Source organism: Lepidothrix coronata, unplaced genomic scaffold, assembly GCF_001604755.1.
Source record: "Lepidothrix coronata isolate B3197 unplaced genomic scaffold, Lepidothrix_coronata-1.0 Scaffold121, whole genome shotgun sequence".
NCBI lineage: Eukaryota > Metazoa > Chordata > Aves > Passeriformes > Pipridae > Lepidothrix > Lepidothrix coronata.
The window spans coordinates 1,565,565-1,583,460 of NW_016690301.1; the positions used below are offsets into that span (position 1 = coordinate 1,565,565).

The 17,896-nt window shown below is 41.4% G+C and overlaps 1 protein-coding gene across 8 annotated transcripts in view; it reads left to right on the plus strand.

The window, feature by feature from the left end:
* TENM2 (teneurin transmembrane protein 2) overlaps positions 1 to 17,896 on the plus strand; it is a 900,957-nt gene that overhangs the window by 715,304 nt on the left and 167,757 nt on the right. For all 8 annotated transcript variants that reach the window (XM_017825633.1, XM_017825634.1, XM_017825631.1 and 5 more), the window contains one exon: positions 10,379 to 10,613. In XM_017825633.1, coding sequence (XP_017681122.1) covers positions 10,379 to 10,613 — 235 coding nt within the window. The remainder of the gene's footprint in view (positions 1 to 10,378; positions 10,614 to 17,896) is intronic.

Sequence of the window (17,896 nt, forward strand, 5' to 3'; positions counted from 1 at the left end):
CACTATCTAAAACTATATCTGTAATTTACTGGTAACAATATAATGAAAATAATTTTAATAATAATTAAAATACTACATATATTTAGGGAAAAAATGTCTGCTTGACTTTGGAGTTTCTTAAGCTTGACAACTTCTCTGTTTCTGAATATTCTTTGGAAAATGTGGTTGATAGAAGGTCCTTGCAGAAAAGTCTTGATGTGTTGAGCAGAGTATCTGCAGAAGACTTAACACAGATTTTTCTTATATATTAATTTAGAAATAGTAATTGCCAAGATGCTTTTTTTTCTGGTGGCAGATTACTATCCTGCTACTGTAAGAGCTCATAGGACATGTTTATTTAGTGTCTTTTTCCCTTCTTTTCTGCTCTTCCATTCCCCTGTGTCTCAAAGAAGCGGAATTGTCTGACTGATTTCAGAATCCTCACCTCCTTTCCCTCCCTGCCATGATTTCACAAGTCAGCTTCAGTGTCAAAAGTTTTGTCCCTTAGTCTTCTTTGCTGAAATTCATCATGTTGTGGCTTTACTGCCCCAAAGCTTTTGTGTCCAAGGGATTCCAGCCATGCACACTCATGTTAAAGCAAAGATTTCAGGCATAGGTTTTTATTATTTCATTAGAAAAAGCTGCTAGAAATTTTTGCAAGGTGACAGATGTTTTTTCCAGAGGTTTTAGTCAGACTGCAATTTTAGTATTTAACTACTCTCTAATCTTCTATGACTTGAGTTGGATAAATTATTGTGGTTGTCCTTTTTTCCCATTTTTAAATTCTTCTTTAATATTGCCACTGTCATTATTATCAATACAACACTGCACCTCAAGGCTGCCTTTTTTTTTTTTTCTTTCTTTTCATAGTATTAAACACCACTTAGTACTGTGGTGGTCTCAGACATTCTGAAGGAAGAAACCCTATATAATGCAACTGTGATAGCTGCTTTCATACCTGAAATAGGGAGTGAAATGTGTTCGCTCAGTTCTCAATTAATACCATATTTCTGTGGCTCTTTACTTGAGTCTCTTTGCATTGCTGGTCTCACAGAAATAAAACCATGGCCTTGAGACAGAGAAGGGCATGTAAAGATTGTGTTGATCTGAGTACCTGGGATGAAGCTGTGCTTTCAGAAACACAGCTAATGGGTAGGGCTGTGCTGTTCCCTCTCCCCTTGACACTGGGAACAGGCAGCATTGCCCAAAGGCATTACAGTTCCCTGCCTTCTGTTTGTTCTGGTAATGTGGGAGCACATCAGGGTTTGGTATCTGCCAGGATGATTACACAGTCTCTTCAGGTTGTGAATTCCATTGCCTTCTCCATGCTGGTGAGGTAAGAGCAGCTCATATTGAAAGTGGCAGCCCAGAGCATGGCTGTGTTGTGATTCTGCTGCATGAACTGGGCAGGGGATGGCAGACAGGCAGGCAGCACTGTCCCAGGAGATGAGTAGTGATGGTGTTTTCTGTGTCACTGATTGCAAGTGATTAGACAGGTGTATTTTATAAAAAGGAAAAAGAAAAAAAAAATCCATAGCCTTTTTCTGAGAGTCTCTTCAAGCTCACATAGTAGGAAATTGGACAGAGATTCAACATCTGGATGAAGACTTAAGTCTCTGCAAAATGTCGGTAATGCTATTTAGTGCAATGTAGACAAGACAACACTTGTTTTTTTTCCACCTAGACAGAGTTTTCAGTGGGTTACTGCATTTCTGCTGTGCTACAGGGTAGTTTTCTAGTCTGTAGTAAGTTCATCCACAGTAAATGCAGCAGTAGTGAAGCATTTGCTGCAGTGCTATTGAGAGGAGTGCTGGCCAGCACAAGCTCTGTGGGTGCCTCATCACACTGGTGTTAATTTTCCTGGTCTCCAAGCAGACTGAAAGCCAGCTGCAGTCGGGAAGCTCTTTGGCTGCTGGGATGGAGCTGTGGCCAAGGCAGCACTCCCAGCTCGTTCCCACACCAGAGCTGACTTTCTGCATGAGGAGCTCCCCTGGGCCCCACACTCGGGGTCCTTTCATCCCTGGGCAGTGCCCACTGGCATCCCTGGGGCTTGGCTTTCCCTGAGCTCTGCCAACTGAGGGCCAAGGACAGTATTTTGCCCAGGCATCCACCCGACACCAAGGCCACGGGTCATGGGGAGGGGATCAGCCCCTGGGCTCAGTCACATCAGTCATGGTGTTTTGAGAAGTTCTAGCCCAACTGCAGCACCCAGTGAAACAGAGGCATCATTTCAGAGCTGAAATCATCTTGTCCCAACTCTTCTGTTTTACCATGTGTGACTGTGGGGTTACAGTTGTTTTTTAGTTGTGTGGGTTTGGGGTTTTGGGGGTTTTTTGGGGTTTTTTTTTTTGCTTCACACTCTAAAAACTCTAATTAAAAACTTGTCTAAGAATTGCTGGCTAAAAGTTGGCTCGTGCACTGCTGAGTGATAAACTGTGTGAGGGCTTGTATGCACTTTATGATAACCTCTATTTTTACTCATTAACCCATGGTTTCATCTAACAGAACCTTTTACTTGTGGTAGCTGATGCTATCCTCTCTGGTACCTTGAAAAGTCAGGAAAGTTTGACAGGACTTCTTATCTGAATGTTTTTTGATATACTTTTTTGTCCAGTAATAACCAATAAAGAATTCAAATGAAATCCTGCTGCCTGTGAAAGAAATGCCAGTCATGTACTATTGCAGCTTGCAGTACCCTGGAGGCAGACAAATCCTTGTTTCTGTCTTGTACTTATTTGTACCTTGCCTGCTTTTAAAAAGAGAAATAACCCATTGAAAAACCTGATTCGATGCAACATGTACTTTGCATTATATTTGCTTTTCTTTACTCCAGCATTATGCAACTATTCCTCTTACTTTTTCCATATATTCTGCACAAATTATTTTTACCTGTTCTACATGTTGGGAAACAGATGGTCCTGGTAGTAAATAACTGGCTTCCCAGGAGCTGTGAAATTGAATTCTCCCAGGAAGCTTCTCCATGAACCTTGTATTTACTGGTACAAGTCAGTGAGCCTTCATGTTAACGTTGCTTATAGATCACTCTCTATTTCCAACATTCGATTATCAGTTGGTTCAGCCTAAAGGTAAAACTGTATTTAATTATTATTTTCATGCTTTCTTTGGACCAAAGAGATCATATTTGAAGTATTTTGGGAAAAAAATGCTCAAGCCCTGAAAACCCATTGAAGAGCGTTGTAGTAAGATACAACTTTTTTTTTTACCCTTAGACAAAAAAACCTATATTTTTGTTGATCCTGCTGTTGAACTGAAACAATCTAGACTGGTGTGCACTGTGCATTATGGTGAGTCATCCCAAGGCAGTAGTATAAGATGAAATAAGAAAAAAATTCAGCAGTTGACAAAAGTTAGTGCTGCTGGGAAGAGATGGTAATACTGCCTGGGAAACAGAAATTACCTGATGCTGAAAGCCATGTTCAATATATTTAGTTTCATTAGCAGTTCAGCTGCCAAACTTCTCAGTGGTGAAACTTGACATTACAGACTTAGAACAGCAGAAGGATTCAAAATCGTTACTCTGCTGATAGACCTTTCCTTCCTTAAAGATCTGCAGTACCTGGAAGGCTGATTTATTAAAAAACTCACCTAGGCATTGCTGAGATCTCAGTCTCCTATTAGATCTTCCCTGTGAGACAGCTACTTTAGTAATTTATTTTGAGAGACTCTTTCTTGTAAAGATTTTCTATGAGGTTGGGTTTAAAAAAAAAATCTATTTTGGACAACGTGTAATACATTTGGTGACATTTCTGAAATAATTGAGATGTAGTGCATTGCATTAAACCACCCATGACTGGCATTTCTTTTGTCCCCTGGGAAGCCAGCTGTGTGTGCTGACTGGGTGATGCAAGATCCAAAGTGCTGCTGTAACAGGGATGACTTTCTTTTGCACCTGACTCCAGACTCACAAAGGAATTGGAAATGATGGCGCAGTTATTCTTATGTCACTGTGAAAACTTTCAGGCTCCCCCTTGGACCATCCAAAGAAGCAGCAGTTTTCAAGCTGTACTCTTATAAGGAAAATGTCCCCAGGCTTCCATTGCTGGCCTAAACATTTCTGTTCAGAAATTTCTGTATGTTGTTCAGAAAAATCTATGTCCTCCCTTTCTCTTTAGTGTGATTCTCAGTGCATCAAACCATGTGAGCTTAGGCCAGGATTTGTGAAAGTCTCCAGACGGGTTCAACTCTTTTCCATTCTGCAGAACCAAGTCTGGAGAGCAACATTTACCTTTCTGCACTAAAATGTTCCATGGTAATGATGACAGTAGTAATAAACTTCATTGTTTAGAAACATATATGTGTGCTTTTCTTTGTAGTTCCTCTTACATCAGTGCCTTCTTCAGAGAATAGTCATGTATCTAAGCTAAAGAGAAATACACCCTTAAACTCCCTGAAACATGTTTTAAATTTATATCAGTATTAGAAAACTGAATGAAAAGATTGATTGGAAAATATGTGAGATGCATTGATTGTTTTTCAATTAGAAAGAAGACAACTCCTTAATTTCTCTGTGATTCGTTTTTACAATAGGTAAAATTAGAAGTAGTATGTCTATATTTTCATAGATGTGTATATGTGTATATATACATATATATTTATAAGTACCACAGGACACTGAGTCCACATAAAGCATTATTATTGAAGTGATATGTTTTGCCATTGTCTAGACATTATTTTATGCAGCCTGTGCACCTCATGCAGTGCCATAATGAATATTTAAGTGATGTATTTCAACAAATATAATTAGTATAGGGTATCTCAGATAATACTGTTTTGTAGGGCAGTGGCTTTTAACCTTTTTCTGGGTGACCCTCACTTAAGAGAGTTGGTTATTTGACTGTAATCCCTCAGATTAGACTCCTGAGGAAGGGTCCTACTTTTCCTTTGCTTCTCTGAGTATGCACACTGCTTTTTCACAACCAACCAACCCATCCAGCGCCGTGACCAAATCTGCCATTTTTTTGACTGCAGCCATGCTGAGAACAAGCTGATATTCCTGCTTCAAGAAGGCTGGTTCTTTTCTGGATGCACTCGGGTGTGTGTACAGAGCATCTGGGCACCTCTGGTGTGAGGAGTGTGGTGGAGTAGCAGTTTGTGGTCTGCGTACACAGCAACAACTCGGGGCTGGCAGAGCTCGTTTGGCTGAGCTGCCTCTGCCTGCCGCAGTATCTGATTGCCCTCTAAGTGCTGAGGAATTTACCTTCAGCACTCCTGCAAAGGATACGGATAGAGATGCTTAGAGATAACATCCACGACTGCTCAAGGATTGGCTCAGCCAGAGTAAGAGATAGACCAAGTCCTAGACTTTATCCATTCAACCACCTTTCCTCTTTTCTGTGATTGTCTGGATATTGTGGGGAAGCAATGGGGTACTTTTTGTTTGGCTTTTTTCGTTGTTGTTTCTTTTTTTGTCACAGCAACATTTAATTTTCTGCTCTGATATTGTGCTGAGGACATGGCTGTGGTGCACTGGCAGACGCTGATAAGTGACTTACCATTTCATACCACACGTTTACTGAATTTCATTTGACAATGTACAGTCTGGGATGACAGCCAGTCATTCAACCCATTCTTGCCTCAAACAGTGTAAAAACATGCAGACAAAAGAAGGAACACCTGGCAAATGTTTTGGGTTTAAAACAACAAGAGAGAGAGAGGTAATGGTATCCACGGTCAGGAGTGAGATAACTTGCCTCTTTACTGCATGTGTTGAAAACATTTTCAGAACATTTAGTTGCCATTTAACTACAGCCACACACAAAATGTAGAGCAATAAAGCAAGCAGACAGGAGAACTGAGGCAGACACGACACAAAGCCCAGTCTGTGTTGCTGGGCAGGAGCCCTGGTCCCACCCCACCAAACTCACTGAAGGCTGCGATCCCAGGCTGGAAGCTGGCCCTGGAGACGGCAGCTCCTGTGACAGTGTTGTGTTCCTGGGCGTTTCAGTGCTTGCTTTCCTCCCTGACTCAGAGTAATGTGAGCTGCCCTTGAAGATGAATTTAGCTTGGAAGGTGGCCCTGTGGTTCTGTGAAACACCCGTTACTCATTGCGATGGCAGATGATGTGGTTTCCTTGAGAAAACAGTGTGGCAGAGGACTTTGACTAAAGAACTAGGAATACTGCAGACTGGGTTTCTAGTGCTGACTAACAGGGGTTGTCTGTGGGCTGTGAAATGATTTTTTTCTTTCAATGCATCAGCTTTGTTATTTTTTTTTGTGTTCAATATTTGTATTGTTTAGAAAATTGATATGTTTGTGTTTTTTAGTTCTTTTGCGAAAAGGAATCATGACAAGGTGTTTATATGTCTCAACATTTAATCATGGCACAGAGGATAATTCAGCACAACTAAGATACAGTCTAGATCACTTTTTTGAGGTAGTATTGACAAAGAGCTGGGATGCAGGGAAGTGATTGCTTTACTCAGATCAGAGATGCCACTGATTCTGCTTTGAATTTTATCTCTGAGGAGGGAGATTAAATTGTTCTCCTCAGATCCTTGTGTTGCTTGGATTTAGTGCGTGTGTTAAGTCAGTGTACCCAAGCCTTGGAGGAACTATGGAAAACAATTTGACCATGCTAAAGCAGATGTGAAGTTTCACTTTGTGTTTTAGTCAACATTTGAACTGTAAAAACAACCGAGAAGTGATACTTGGAAGCGTGTGCTCAGGAGGACATGGCCATCACCGAGGTACCTGTTACACTGTGAGGTCGAGTGGCTTTCTCTGATCTCTGAGGTTGCCAGGCTGTGCCAGAATAAGACTGTTGTGATGCAGAGGCTCCTGAAGGACCTGTGGCCACCCATCATACCATGTTTCTCATGGCAGCCCTGCCTTCACCCTGCCTTGTGCTCAGCAGGGTCACAGCCATGGGCTGAGCTTTGGAGGCTGCAGGTTTTCTGCTCTCTCTCTGTATGCAGTGGAAGGGAACAGCATAGTGACAGAATTTTGCTCAGCTTTGGGATTTTGATGGGGTTTTTGTTTGTTTTCAAGGAGACAAATGCTATTTTGCACCTTGTTTCAGCTGAGTTTTACTTAGTGCTAACCTGGTTTGTTTAATTGTTTCACCACCAACCGTATTTTTTTCTTTTTTAGTATTTTGGTTCTGATTAAACCTAAATAAGTCAATTGTGTAGCTTATGATTACTTCAAAGATACATAGATCAGACTTTTTGTTCTCAGATCACTCAATTAGAACACAATTAATCCTCGCTCAGTTTCTAATTTGAAATGAGCATTGCTGATATTCTTGACTGCAGTAAGATCTCTTGAAGAATCACATGTTGATTATGTGGACACCAGGCCCTGATTTTTCAGAAGTGCTCGGCACAATCAGTGTGTACTAGAATTGATAGAATTAGGAATATTGTCTGTTTGTGAATTTAAATGAGAAATTAAAAAATTTAAAAAGACAAAATATGGGCAGTATTTCAGATGCACAGTTCTCCAATTTTCACTATGGTTTTAAGAGACTGCTTCTTAAATGCTAAATTTTCCAGCTTCTGGTGAAACCCTTAATGCAGCTAATAATTGAAATAAGGCATCATTTCCTCAGCATTTTCCCCCAAACCAATACTGGTGACTATATCAAAAATAAAATCTTGTTCCTGATGTAAAAAGCCAGATGTAGTCCATCAAGACAGTCCTCATTGTGTTTAAGCTTCCAAATAATAAAGCAATTTGCAGGAGGCCTCGGAGCGCGTCGTGTCCCGCGATCCGTCGGGCCTGTCCTTCCGCCTGCTGATCCTTTATTGTGGGACAGGTGATTTACTCCTCTGAACTTCAGAGCTCAGCAGATTTGCAGGTACTGCCGTTGAAGTTTTAATTTAGGCAGAGATGCTCATAAAGAAGTGCTCAGATGTTCAGATGTGAATCCAATTTTATGTCCCTGGCAAGTTCAATAGTGTTCGGCTTCTGCTTTTGATTCATTTAAACGGGTTTATGAAGAAGAAGCAGCATATTAAGCTTTTATCTCTCTCATATATACACCAGTGTGTGTGCATGCTCCCTAGTTAGTACTTTTTATATATATAAGCTCTTATATGTTTTAATATAAACTGTATAATATCTATATGACATTAATATTGGTATTTGTTTTATTTTTCTATATTAAAGGCTACGTTCATCTTGTGCCAGATTTCAGAGGTTTTGCAGCTGCAGTGTATGTTCAGTTACCTCTGCACAGCTCATTTTGCACAGTATCTTATATTTATTGTGTGGGAACTGAGTCTTGAGGCGGATTAAATTAATTTGCGGTAACTTGAATTCAGCCCTTGCTTCTTTAATCTTACAGAAATGCTATTTATTGATGTGCTCTTGCCTCACTTTTAAGAACAGCCTCTATGATTTTGTGGTGACAAGATTTAGAGTCTTTATTTAGCTGGCATTACCGTGGCTCTCAGAACAAAACTGTTTTGTTTATGTGGGTAGGACTTTGCCATACTTATCCTCAAGAAGGAAAAGCTGCATCTAAAGTAACTTGAGAAAACACGAAGCACATGAATCTTTTGAAGTAACTTTCAACACAAGGGCACTCTTTTGTATTTTATCACTCATAGATATCCACTTATTGAAATCCAAACATGCTTTGTTTAAAGTCAGAACACAGACTAGGAGAGTAATTCCACTTAAGCTTCTGTGCGTGTGGATATTGTCCAAACACATTTTCTTCCTGCTGTGTCTTACTCCACATGCTGTTGTGGAATGGCCCAGGACCTAGTGTAGATTTGCTGTTCTTGGAGGTCCAAATGGGGATTTTAAACATAAAACTTTCTAGTTTAAATAGTCTCTTTCAAACTTAGATAAGACATAGCCAAAGCAATGGTAGTGAGGAGAGAGCACATATGGCAGCCCTAAAATTTAGGATGTGTTCATGAAAGGCAACAGATATTCAAAAAAGAGAAAGAAACTGCTGTGTGAATTTGAGGCAACATGTTGAGGATGCAGAATTTAGTATAATTCACTATTTAAAGTTTCTTGTCAGAGGACAGCTTTCACTTTACCTTGCACAAGTCCCAGTAAACCTGCCTGCTCTTCATCAGCCTGTGCTTCCCCAGGCCCACAGAAGCACCTAGGAAAAGTAATGACCTCTCTCCAACAAACTCTGTTCTCCTTCTGTTATTTTGTGTGTTGGATGTTTGTTGGTTTTTTTTAATAAATATTTGCCTTAATTAGCTTACAGTTAATTAATCAGTTCAGCGGTTTTTCTATACTTCTTTGTTTCATATCAAAAAAAGATCAGTCTTGCTGCAAATGGTTTCCCCTTGTGATGTTTTCTTTTATTATTTGATTCATTAAGTACAGAATTTGCTTCAGTTCCTGAAAACAAACACACATCATTAGTTATCATTTCTGTAATATCTACTGATTAATGTTTGCTAGAAAACTACAACTTGATACAATGTCTAGAGCATGTGGTTCATAACACAGTGTTTATTTTCTTTATTCTCTTTAGCTATTTTCATTAGACATAAATCATTGCAGTGTGTGGAATTGCACTTAAATGCAGTTTAAAAGTTTGTTTAGAAAAGTGCCTATGTTTAGAATGACACCTGCTTATTCAATTTTCTTCTTATGTGCCTTTATTTTTATCCACTTGCCTTAATGATTAGAAAAAATATTTCTCATTATCCATGCAAACATGCCAGTACTCAAAGAACGAGAAGTTTATATCCTTCTTTATCACTAAAAATATAATCTGTCATTTTTCAATGAAAGAGGCTGAAGCAGTAGCATAATTTTCAGATCTTGCTGTGTGTTTGTGGCATTACTAAACAGAAGAATACAGGCCAAATCCTGATCACATGAAAGATATCATCACTGCATTGTTGCTGTCTTTTCATATTTGGAGTTTAATCTTCTTGCGCTGGCACAAATCCTGTTCATTTGAAGCTGATTGGTAAAATAACAGTGAATGAAAAGAGATTGAGATCTCTGGCTAAATTTGATAGAAGCCTAAAGACCGTATTCTCAGTAAGTATTTTTAATCCATTAAGGTTCATCTCCTAAAAGTCCCTGATAGAAACAGGGAGGAAAAAAGTTCCTCTGGGTAGATGTAGAGAATGATCAAGGCAAGACTGCTGTCCTCTGCTCCAGAGAGGAGACTTTCTCCAGGGAGAATCCATAAAGAAGTATTTTTAAATCTAAATACGGTCTTTGTCAACATCCCAGTTGTGCAGCCTGGAAACACTGTTTTATGTTGCTGATCTCAAATAATCACTGATCTGTTTAACCATGTTTTGATGCCTCCAGGTCTAAGAGGCATGCAGGCTTGGCTTCCTGTTTGCAGGGTTTGACTCTTCTCCCAGGCAGTGTTCTCTAGAAAATGCCGAGGAGAGTGGTACCATCACACACATTTGTGATTCGTTTTTCTCTTCTGTTTTAGGCCCTTCAAACCACCACAGCCAGTCAACGTTGAGGCCACCTCTCCCTCCTCCTCACAACCATTCCCTGTCCCATCACCATTCCTCCGCCAACTCCCTCAACAGGAACTCGCTCACCAACCGCCGGAACCAGATCCACGCGCCCGCCCCGGCGCCCAACGACCTGGCCACCACCCCCGAGTCCGTGCAGCTCCAGGACAGCTGGGTGCTCAACAGCAACGTCCCGCTCGAGACCAGGTGGGTGCTGTGATGGACACCCCGGGAGGTGCCTCTGGAGCACCCTGGGTTTGTCAGGAGCGGGGTTTGGGGTGCTCTGTGTCACTGGTGGCTTCGGCTGACGCAGCACTGGGAGTCGGTGGCGTTAGAAGGCCCACCAGCCCCAATTTGCTTTGCTTTCCAAGGTAGGCAGGTGAACATCTCTTGTTCACATCCCATTTTAAAGCCTTTTGGACCGTCCCTGCAAACACAGCTCATGAGGTTAGTGCAGCATATTTATATCGTGGGCTCAGGGACAATTTACTTAGAATTCATATTGACTGTGCAGCTGAAAAATTATGCATTTTTCCTTTCCTGAGGTAACAAACAGAGGCTCACTTGACATTATGCATTTTGGGAGACTCAGAGAAACAATCCCAGATTCAAGACTGACAGTACTATAATTTTAATTTATACCTCATCCAGCATGTGAGTTCATTTTAATCTCTTCTGTACATGTTAGCAGTTTGATGCCTGTGGGGCAAACAGTGGCATATAAATGAAAAGGTGCAGCACTTAGGCCTGACAGAGAAATATATAAATAAGTGCCTGACATGCTGCTGGTCCAAATATTCTGGTTTGTTGTCATTTGGGGTATGGAATGTCAAACATATTTAACTTGCACTTTAAATAGCAGAGCTGGCAGAGCTGAGCTCTCAGAATTTAAAATTGGCCGTGGTGGTGCTGAGTAAAGTGCTTGGAATAGCAGGGTGGTGTTGCTTGCCCAGATAGTGATAAACACAGAGTACAGGTGGAGGAGCTGGGCTCCTGGCACCACTGCCTTGTACTGGGGTTTCAGCTGCTTGGTTGCCACAGCTTCTGAGATGTTACATTTGGCTTGCAGCCTTCTGGGAATTTAGTGCCACTCTGCTGGGTTACACCCTGAGTAGCTACATATGGTGTAGTTATACACCATGCAGCCTCAGCCCAGGCACTCCAAAAATTTGATTAAAGACTGTCATCTGGTTTGGAGCTCTGGGAGGAGCTGCTATAGCTGGATTGGAGTTACAGCACCCAGGCTGTTGTTACTCAGTAGTTAATCAGTGGTTATTCCTCCATGGGGAGCAGGTGAGAATGGAAAGAGCAGGGAGTCTGTGCTCCTGGGCTGGGCTGGGAGGTGCACAGGGGGCTGCACTCACATTGCCCTGCTTTGCTAAAATGGGAACATGAGTGCCATGAAGAAGTGGGGTGCTAAAAAGCAAATGCAAGTTATCCAAAGCCTAGATGGCCAAAAAAAGAAAGGAAAGGGATTCTTGCTTGCTGAAGGTTTGGAGCTAACTTTGGCCAGGAAAAAAAAGTGATGCTCAACTCTTAACTGCTGCTCCTGTGAGAGCCTCTGCTACTTTTTAGAACTTAACTTGGGCACCCTGAACTTGTTATTTATTGTTAAGAATTACAAGATAAAAATGTCGGTCCTGTTCATCCTGGGCCAGTTCTTCCTGTTTTAATTTTGGTGTAGAGTGGTCCCAGCTGCACCTGGTCTGCCTGTTTCCATTTGAAATTGTTCTTGGGTACAGCAGTTCCAGAAATGTGTCATTTCTGAAGTCTTAAGATTGTCCCAATTTAACAATCACTTTGCACGGATGGAATTTTTTGAGATATTCACAAATGGATTCTTTGCCATAATACTGGCAATCCATGAGCCACAGCAGGGGACATTTGCGTGGCTGGTTTTATTTTACTGCCTGATTTTGTGCCTGTTCCCTGACAGTGGTGACTGTCAGTTCCATTAGTGACTTTGGTTCTTCTCCTTTTTTTTTTTTTCAGTCATGAAAACTGGGAATATAGATGTACATGTTGATGACAAAAGGTTACTTTGTGAATACTGTTATTTTTGGAGGTTGCAGGATGCCCTGCAGTTAATTGGAGCCTTTTGGTAGATAGGTTTGTCACAGGCAAGCATTAAGCTATTAGAAAATGTCCTGGCAGAATTGCTGTGTTCCAAGACTATTCCAGAGTTGCTTCAGGATCGATTTTTCTTCTTTTCTGAAATTACACACCTGACAGGGCTTGATGACAAGTTTCATCACAAGAATATTAACTCAGAAGATGACTATTTTTTTTCTGTTTGCAGTGAGTTGTGCTGAAATGGATGCTTGTAAAATCATTGGAGACTTTCAGAATTAGCCTGTAATTCTTTCACTTTAAAACTGGCATTTCATCTACATTCATACCAATATCCTCCAAAAAAAAGGACACCTTTTTGGTAACTTTTTATTTCAGCCTTTATAGCTTTAGCTTGTTGCAAAACACTGACCCCTCTCATCCCGCCTCTTGACAGCGCACTGCTTTTTAATTTTTATCTTGTTGTCTGTTTATTAACCTCAGTAGTGGAGTGCTCAGGAGGAAAAGCCAGCACTGACAGCACCTGCTTTATCAGGAGAGCGTTTCATAACTTTTAGTTTTCATCTTTCGGTTACCTTCAGCAGATTCTGCTCTCAACTGAAAATGATGTGCGAGTAGTCACGTTACTGATTATGAAACAAAAAGGGGTACCCGAACCATCTGAAGGGAATGCTTTGTGTCAGTACGACAAAACTCAGCTCACAATTTAGATTCCAGATGTCTCTTTATCTAACAGTACCGAGTGCTGAAATCATTGAATAATACAACATGTGTCTGCATGTTGTTATTTTGTTTGTGGTAAGAATATTTTAACCTTCCCTTCGTTCCTTTGCTGTCTTAGGCAGCTTGGTCTGAATTCGGACTGTTTGGAGACATCACATTTTCCAAATATATCCTTTCTTCATCTCTTGTTTCAGTTTTGATGGGGGATTTTTAATCATATTTGTTTTATTTTCTTTGTGATGTAAAGGAAGCTTTTACTGCCTGCACATGTTTTCATGTGTCCTCTTCAGGCAACTCTACCCAAATCTCTGTGTACCCTTTGTGGTGCTCTATTTTTTACGTAATTATGCTGAGCTGTATTGCAGCAGCTCATCGCTTTCAGTGGAGTTACAAGTTTGCAAAATGCCTATACAGAGTTCCTAATTACACATTTTTAGAGTCACAGAACGGTTTGGATTGGAAGAAGCTTTAAGGATCATTGTAGACAGGGTCACCTGTCACAAGTTGCTCAAAGATCTGACCAACCTGGCCTGGAACACTTGCAGTGATGTGTGCTTGATTTTAGTGTGCTCGTTGCTGGTCTGAGGCAATCAGATATGGACTGCATCTTCCCTAGTCTGCTGCTGCTTTATGGCTGCAAGGGGCCCCCTGGCTGGCTACATAATTGTTCTGTTTTCTTTGAAATAAGGGTCTGTAATGGAAGGGTTGAAATATCCCTAAGTAAGGCTGCAGTAATGCATCGCCGTAGCATTTTTATGGTGCTATTTTTATGGTTCGTTTCTGCAGTATTTAGCTGCCTTACCTTTACACTCGGAGCTGCTGTTTAATGCTCTTTAACTTTTATTGTCCTCCTTGCAGTCTTGTTTCAAACCTCCTCCTCCTGCTAACAAAGTGCTGGTTTCTGCCTTTTCCAGTTAAGAGGTGTCCCTTTATTGCTGCTTTAATCATTGCTTTCGAAGGGGATTTGTGATGGAAATACTGCCTTTGAACGTCCCGGTGTGAGTCTCGTTACTGCCAGACAGCCAGAGAGGCAGCACCTGCTTTAAAGCTGGAAATGCTTTGAGGGCACGGGGAGAAAAGAATGGCTTTGCAAGGGAGGTTCACGTGGCCCTTTACACTGCAGGAGTCCTCTGGGGCAGGAACCTCACACAGGCACCGGTCCAAAGGGAACGACTGGTGAGGGAGAACAGAGGAGCTTTCATGGACAGATGTTTGGGATTGCCTCACGTACTAATACCTGTTTCCATACTTTATATTGATGTTAAATCAATTGGTACGATTGTGATTAATAATACTTAATCCAGGAGGGAAAAAAAAGTAGAATTAAATAGAAATCAGTCTTATTCTTTAGTCTCATAATTAGTCTCATAATTTGAAATACTTTCAGTCCAAATCTTGTAAAGATAATTTTGTATCTATGTCTGTAATTTCTTTGAGCTTGTTCACAAGGATCTGTTGCTAGGCTTTGAGGAAGACTGTTACGTCCTAATGTTTCTCCTGTGTTTCAAGAGAAAGGATGATGGTCACTGATTCTGGTGATTATCAGTTTCTCTCAATCTTGTGGGCTGTAGTGTAAGACCAATAGTCCAGATCTGGGGTCATTTAAGCAAAGTTCAGTTTAAAAATTGAGCAATCTGAAAATTAACCTGAAATCTGAAAAAAAATTGAGCAATCTGAAAATTAACTTCCATGACCCTTAAAAGAACCCCCATGTTGCTCTTATAAATATTTGCCTTTTTCTGTGGTTCAAGCTGTATTTGTTACTTTGCCAGTCCAATTCCAACACAGTCACTGTGAGCCTGAGGACAGCAATGGGAAATTAGTGGATGGAATAGCAATATGAGCTGTATCCCAGTCTGCACCAGGGCAGTGCCTGAACTCATAATCGTGGGGCACCAGAACAGGGAAACATGTGCACCCAGTGTTTTTGTAGCTGCAGCCTTCCAGTGAAGGAATGAACACTGTGCCTGTGCACTGGGTATGGCAGTGTGGCAAAAAAGCCAGGAATAGAGCACATAAGAAGGATTTAATGCTGCAAGGGGATGGGTATTAGTTTTTTTCAAGAAGGAAGCGAATGGTCTGTAGTGTTGTTAATACTGCACTCACATGCTGTCCCATGTTTGGGTGTCAAGATCAGCTGCAGAACTTCTGAACTGAATATATAAACTTGAAGTTCTGCCTGTGTCGAAGTTCCAAGCTACAGCTGCTCTCCACAATTGTCTGCCTATTTTCAGTGGTGTCTCAATATTTTGATATCTTTGTACATGATGCAAAATGTTCTGGAACAGAAGAGTGAAACAAAAATTCTTCTCCTTTTGTTAATGCAAATTTCTAGGATATATTGGGCATAACAAGCAACTACTTGGAACAGTGAAGTAACTCCTCACTCTGATTTTGCTTTGTCTTATGTGGCTTTCTCTTACCACTTTAGGGTGCAGCTACAGGCACAAATGCTGCAGCAGGTCAGTCCTCTGAGACCGAGGGCTGGGGCAAGCACTGTCTCCTGCATGTGAAGGTTACAGGAAGGTTGTGGGGACTTTCCAAATAATTGAGATCTGTGTGGATAGATTTTGGACCTGTTTAAAAATCAAAAGCATTTTAAGGAGTCAAGGAAAGCACAGTCAAAAGCATCCCCAAGGACTTGAGGCACATTTGGGCCATGTACTTGGAGGAATTCCAAAAGCACTATAGAAAGGTCATTTTTAGCAGGCTACTGGGGTATTGTTTTCGTAACAAATGTAGACTGAAAAAAAGAGCAAAGGAAAACACTATGAAGCAGGATACATAATAATGATTCAGAAAATCCATCTAGATACACTCCCACTCACGTTCACATAAGCTCAAAGAAGTTTTTACTGATTGCAGATAATTGCATGTTTTCACGATCTTGTTGGTTGGCATTTTTAAGTTCTGGGTCGTGCAGAGTGAACAGGCAGTGTGAGTGACTGTACAGGAAGAGCCACACACCCTTAGAGTGTTACTTTTTATTTAAAAAAAATTAAAATTTTGGGTTCTCTTTTTTAAATCTACATATAGACTGATAAAATTCTCTTAGAGTTCGGAGTTTTATTATTCTAGTCTATTATTTATAGACTTGAAATAGCACTGTTAGTACTTTTTCTCTTGCTAAGTGAGTAGCTGAATCAAGAGATAGTGGAGAGCTTACATGTATGCCTTTTAAAAATAAAAGTGTTTTGAAATTTGTTCATTAATTGATGTAGAAGGTTAAAACTGAATGGACCAATTGAAATGCAAAATATTGTTGTCACTACTGAAATAACAAATGTAGGCAATATTGGACTTCATCAGTTGACACTATGCAACATGCTCCTCAGAACTTCAGGACACAAGGTTTTCTGCTTACAGAAGGGAAAGTTCCTACAGTTGAGCTGATGCAGAGCTGCCTAAATGTTCCTATATCTGCATTATTAATCCTGCTCCACTGTCGTGTACGTGCATACACCAAGACACTGATATTTTTTGTGTTTGTGTCTGTAGCTATGCCTGTTACTCTTTCCTAGGCATTAACCAGCAGTTTCGTTGCTGCATTCCTGGGGAATAAACAACAGTGCAAGAAAGAGGTGCATAAATTTCAAGGGCAAAGCAGTTATTTACTGGCTAACTCCCACAAAAGCTAACTAGGATTTAAGCAGACAGGCTGAGTGAGTGTGCTCACCACCTCTTGCAGGACACCCAGAGTCTTCATTGACCACACAGGTCAGGAAGGTGAGGGGTGGCCACTGTAGCTCCCCAGGGTTACTGAGCTGCTGTGTGGCACCAGTTCCACCCAGTGCATCCTTGCTAGCCTTCCTGGTTTTCCCTTTCTAGAGCTTATGCCTTTCCATGTTGGTGTTCTCCCTCTCAAATTCGTGAGCTACTACCAATCCCCATCTCAGCAGTCCTTCCCCTCTCAGTATTTCCCACTGTACCTTTCTGTAGCCTCTCCCACAGCTCTGTGTCACAGCAGGGCTGTGCCATGGGGACATACCAGAGCCAGGCTGGGAACACAGTGGTGACAGCCCCCAGAGAACACTCCAGGGCTTTATAAAAGGTTATAAAAGCCTATCCAGCAGTATCTCAATCTTCCAGATGAAAACAGGTTGTCCTGTAGAGACGTACCCAGAACAGAGCAGGTACTGTACCCTGTACAGTACAGGTGCTTTGCCCTTGTGAACATTGCCAGTTTGGTTTTGTTTAATAATGTGACAGGTCAGAGTGCCCAAAGGTTGGCACCTGTCTCTTTGCCCAACACCCTGCCTTGCTGTCAGGCACTGTTCAGTCACTGTGCTTCATGTGTCCAGCTGTGTCTTTGTTAGAGGGGGGTGGTGACAAGCCAGCCTGGTACTGATGGCAACCTCTGTGACACTCTGCTCTGCATTCTGCAAAGTTTTAGAGTAGTTTGCCTGGGGATGTGAAGAACCCAGCCTTTAAGGAATCATCAACCTTTCAAGAGCTGGGGAGCTGGTATTGGAGCTGTTCTGGGAGCTGGGTGCCTGCTGCAAGGTTCAGAGTTAGGTTACTGTGGGTAGAAGTGTCCCCTTGACACTGATCTGTTCATCCTGAATTACTGTTTCTGTGCCTAATGGGGTGTCCTTAGTTCCTGTGTCATTACCTGCAGCAGGCTGGAAATCACTGAAATAGTGTGTTGTGAGGACTGTGCTCTGTTTGCAACAACCATTTGGGTGTGGGGGTGCACA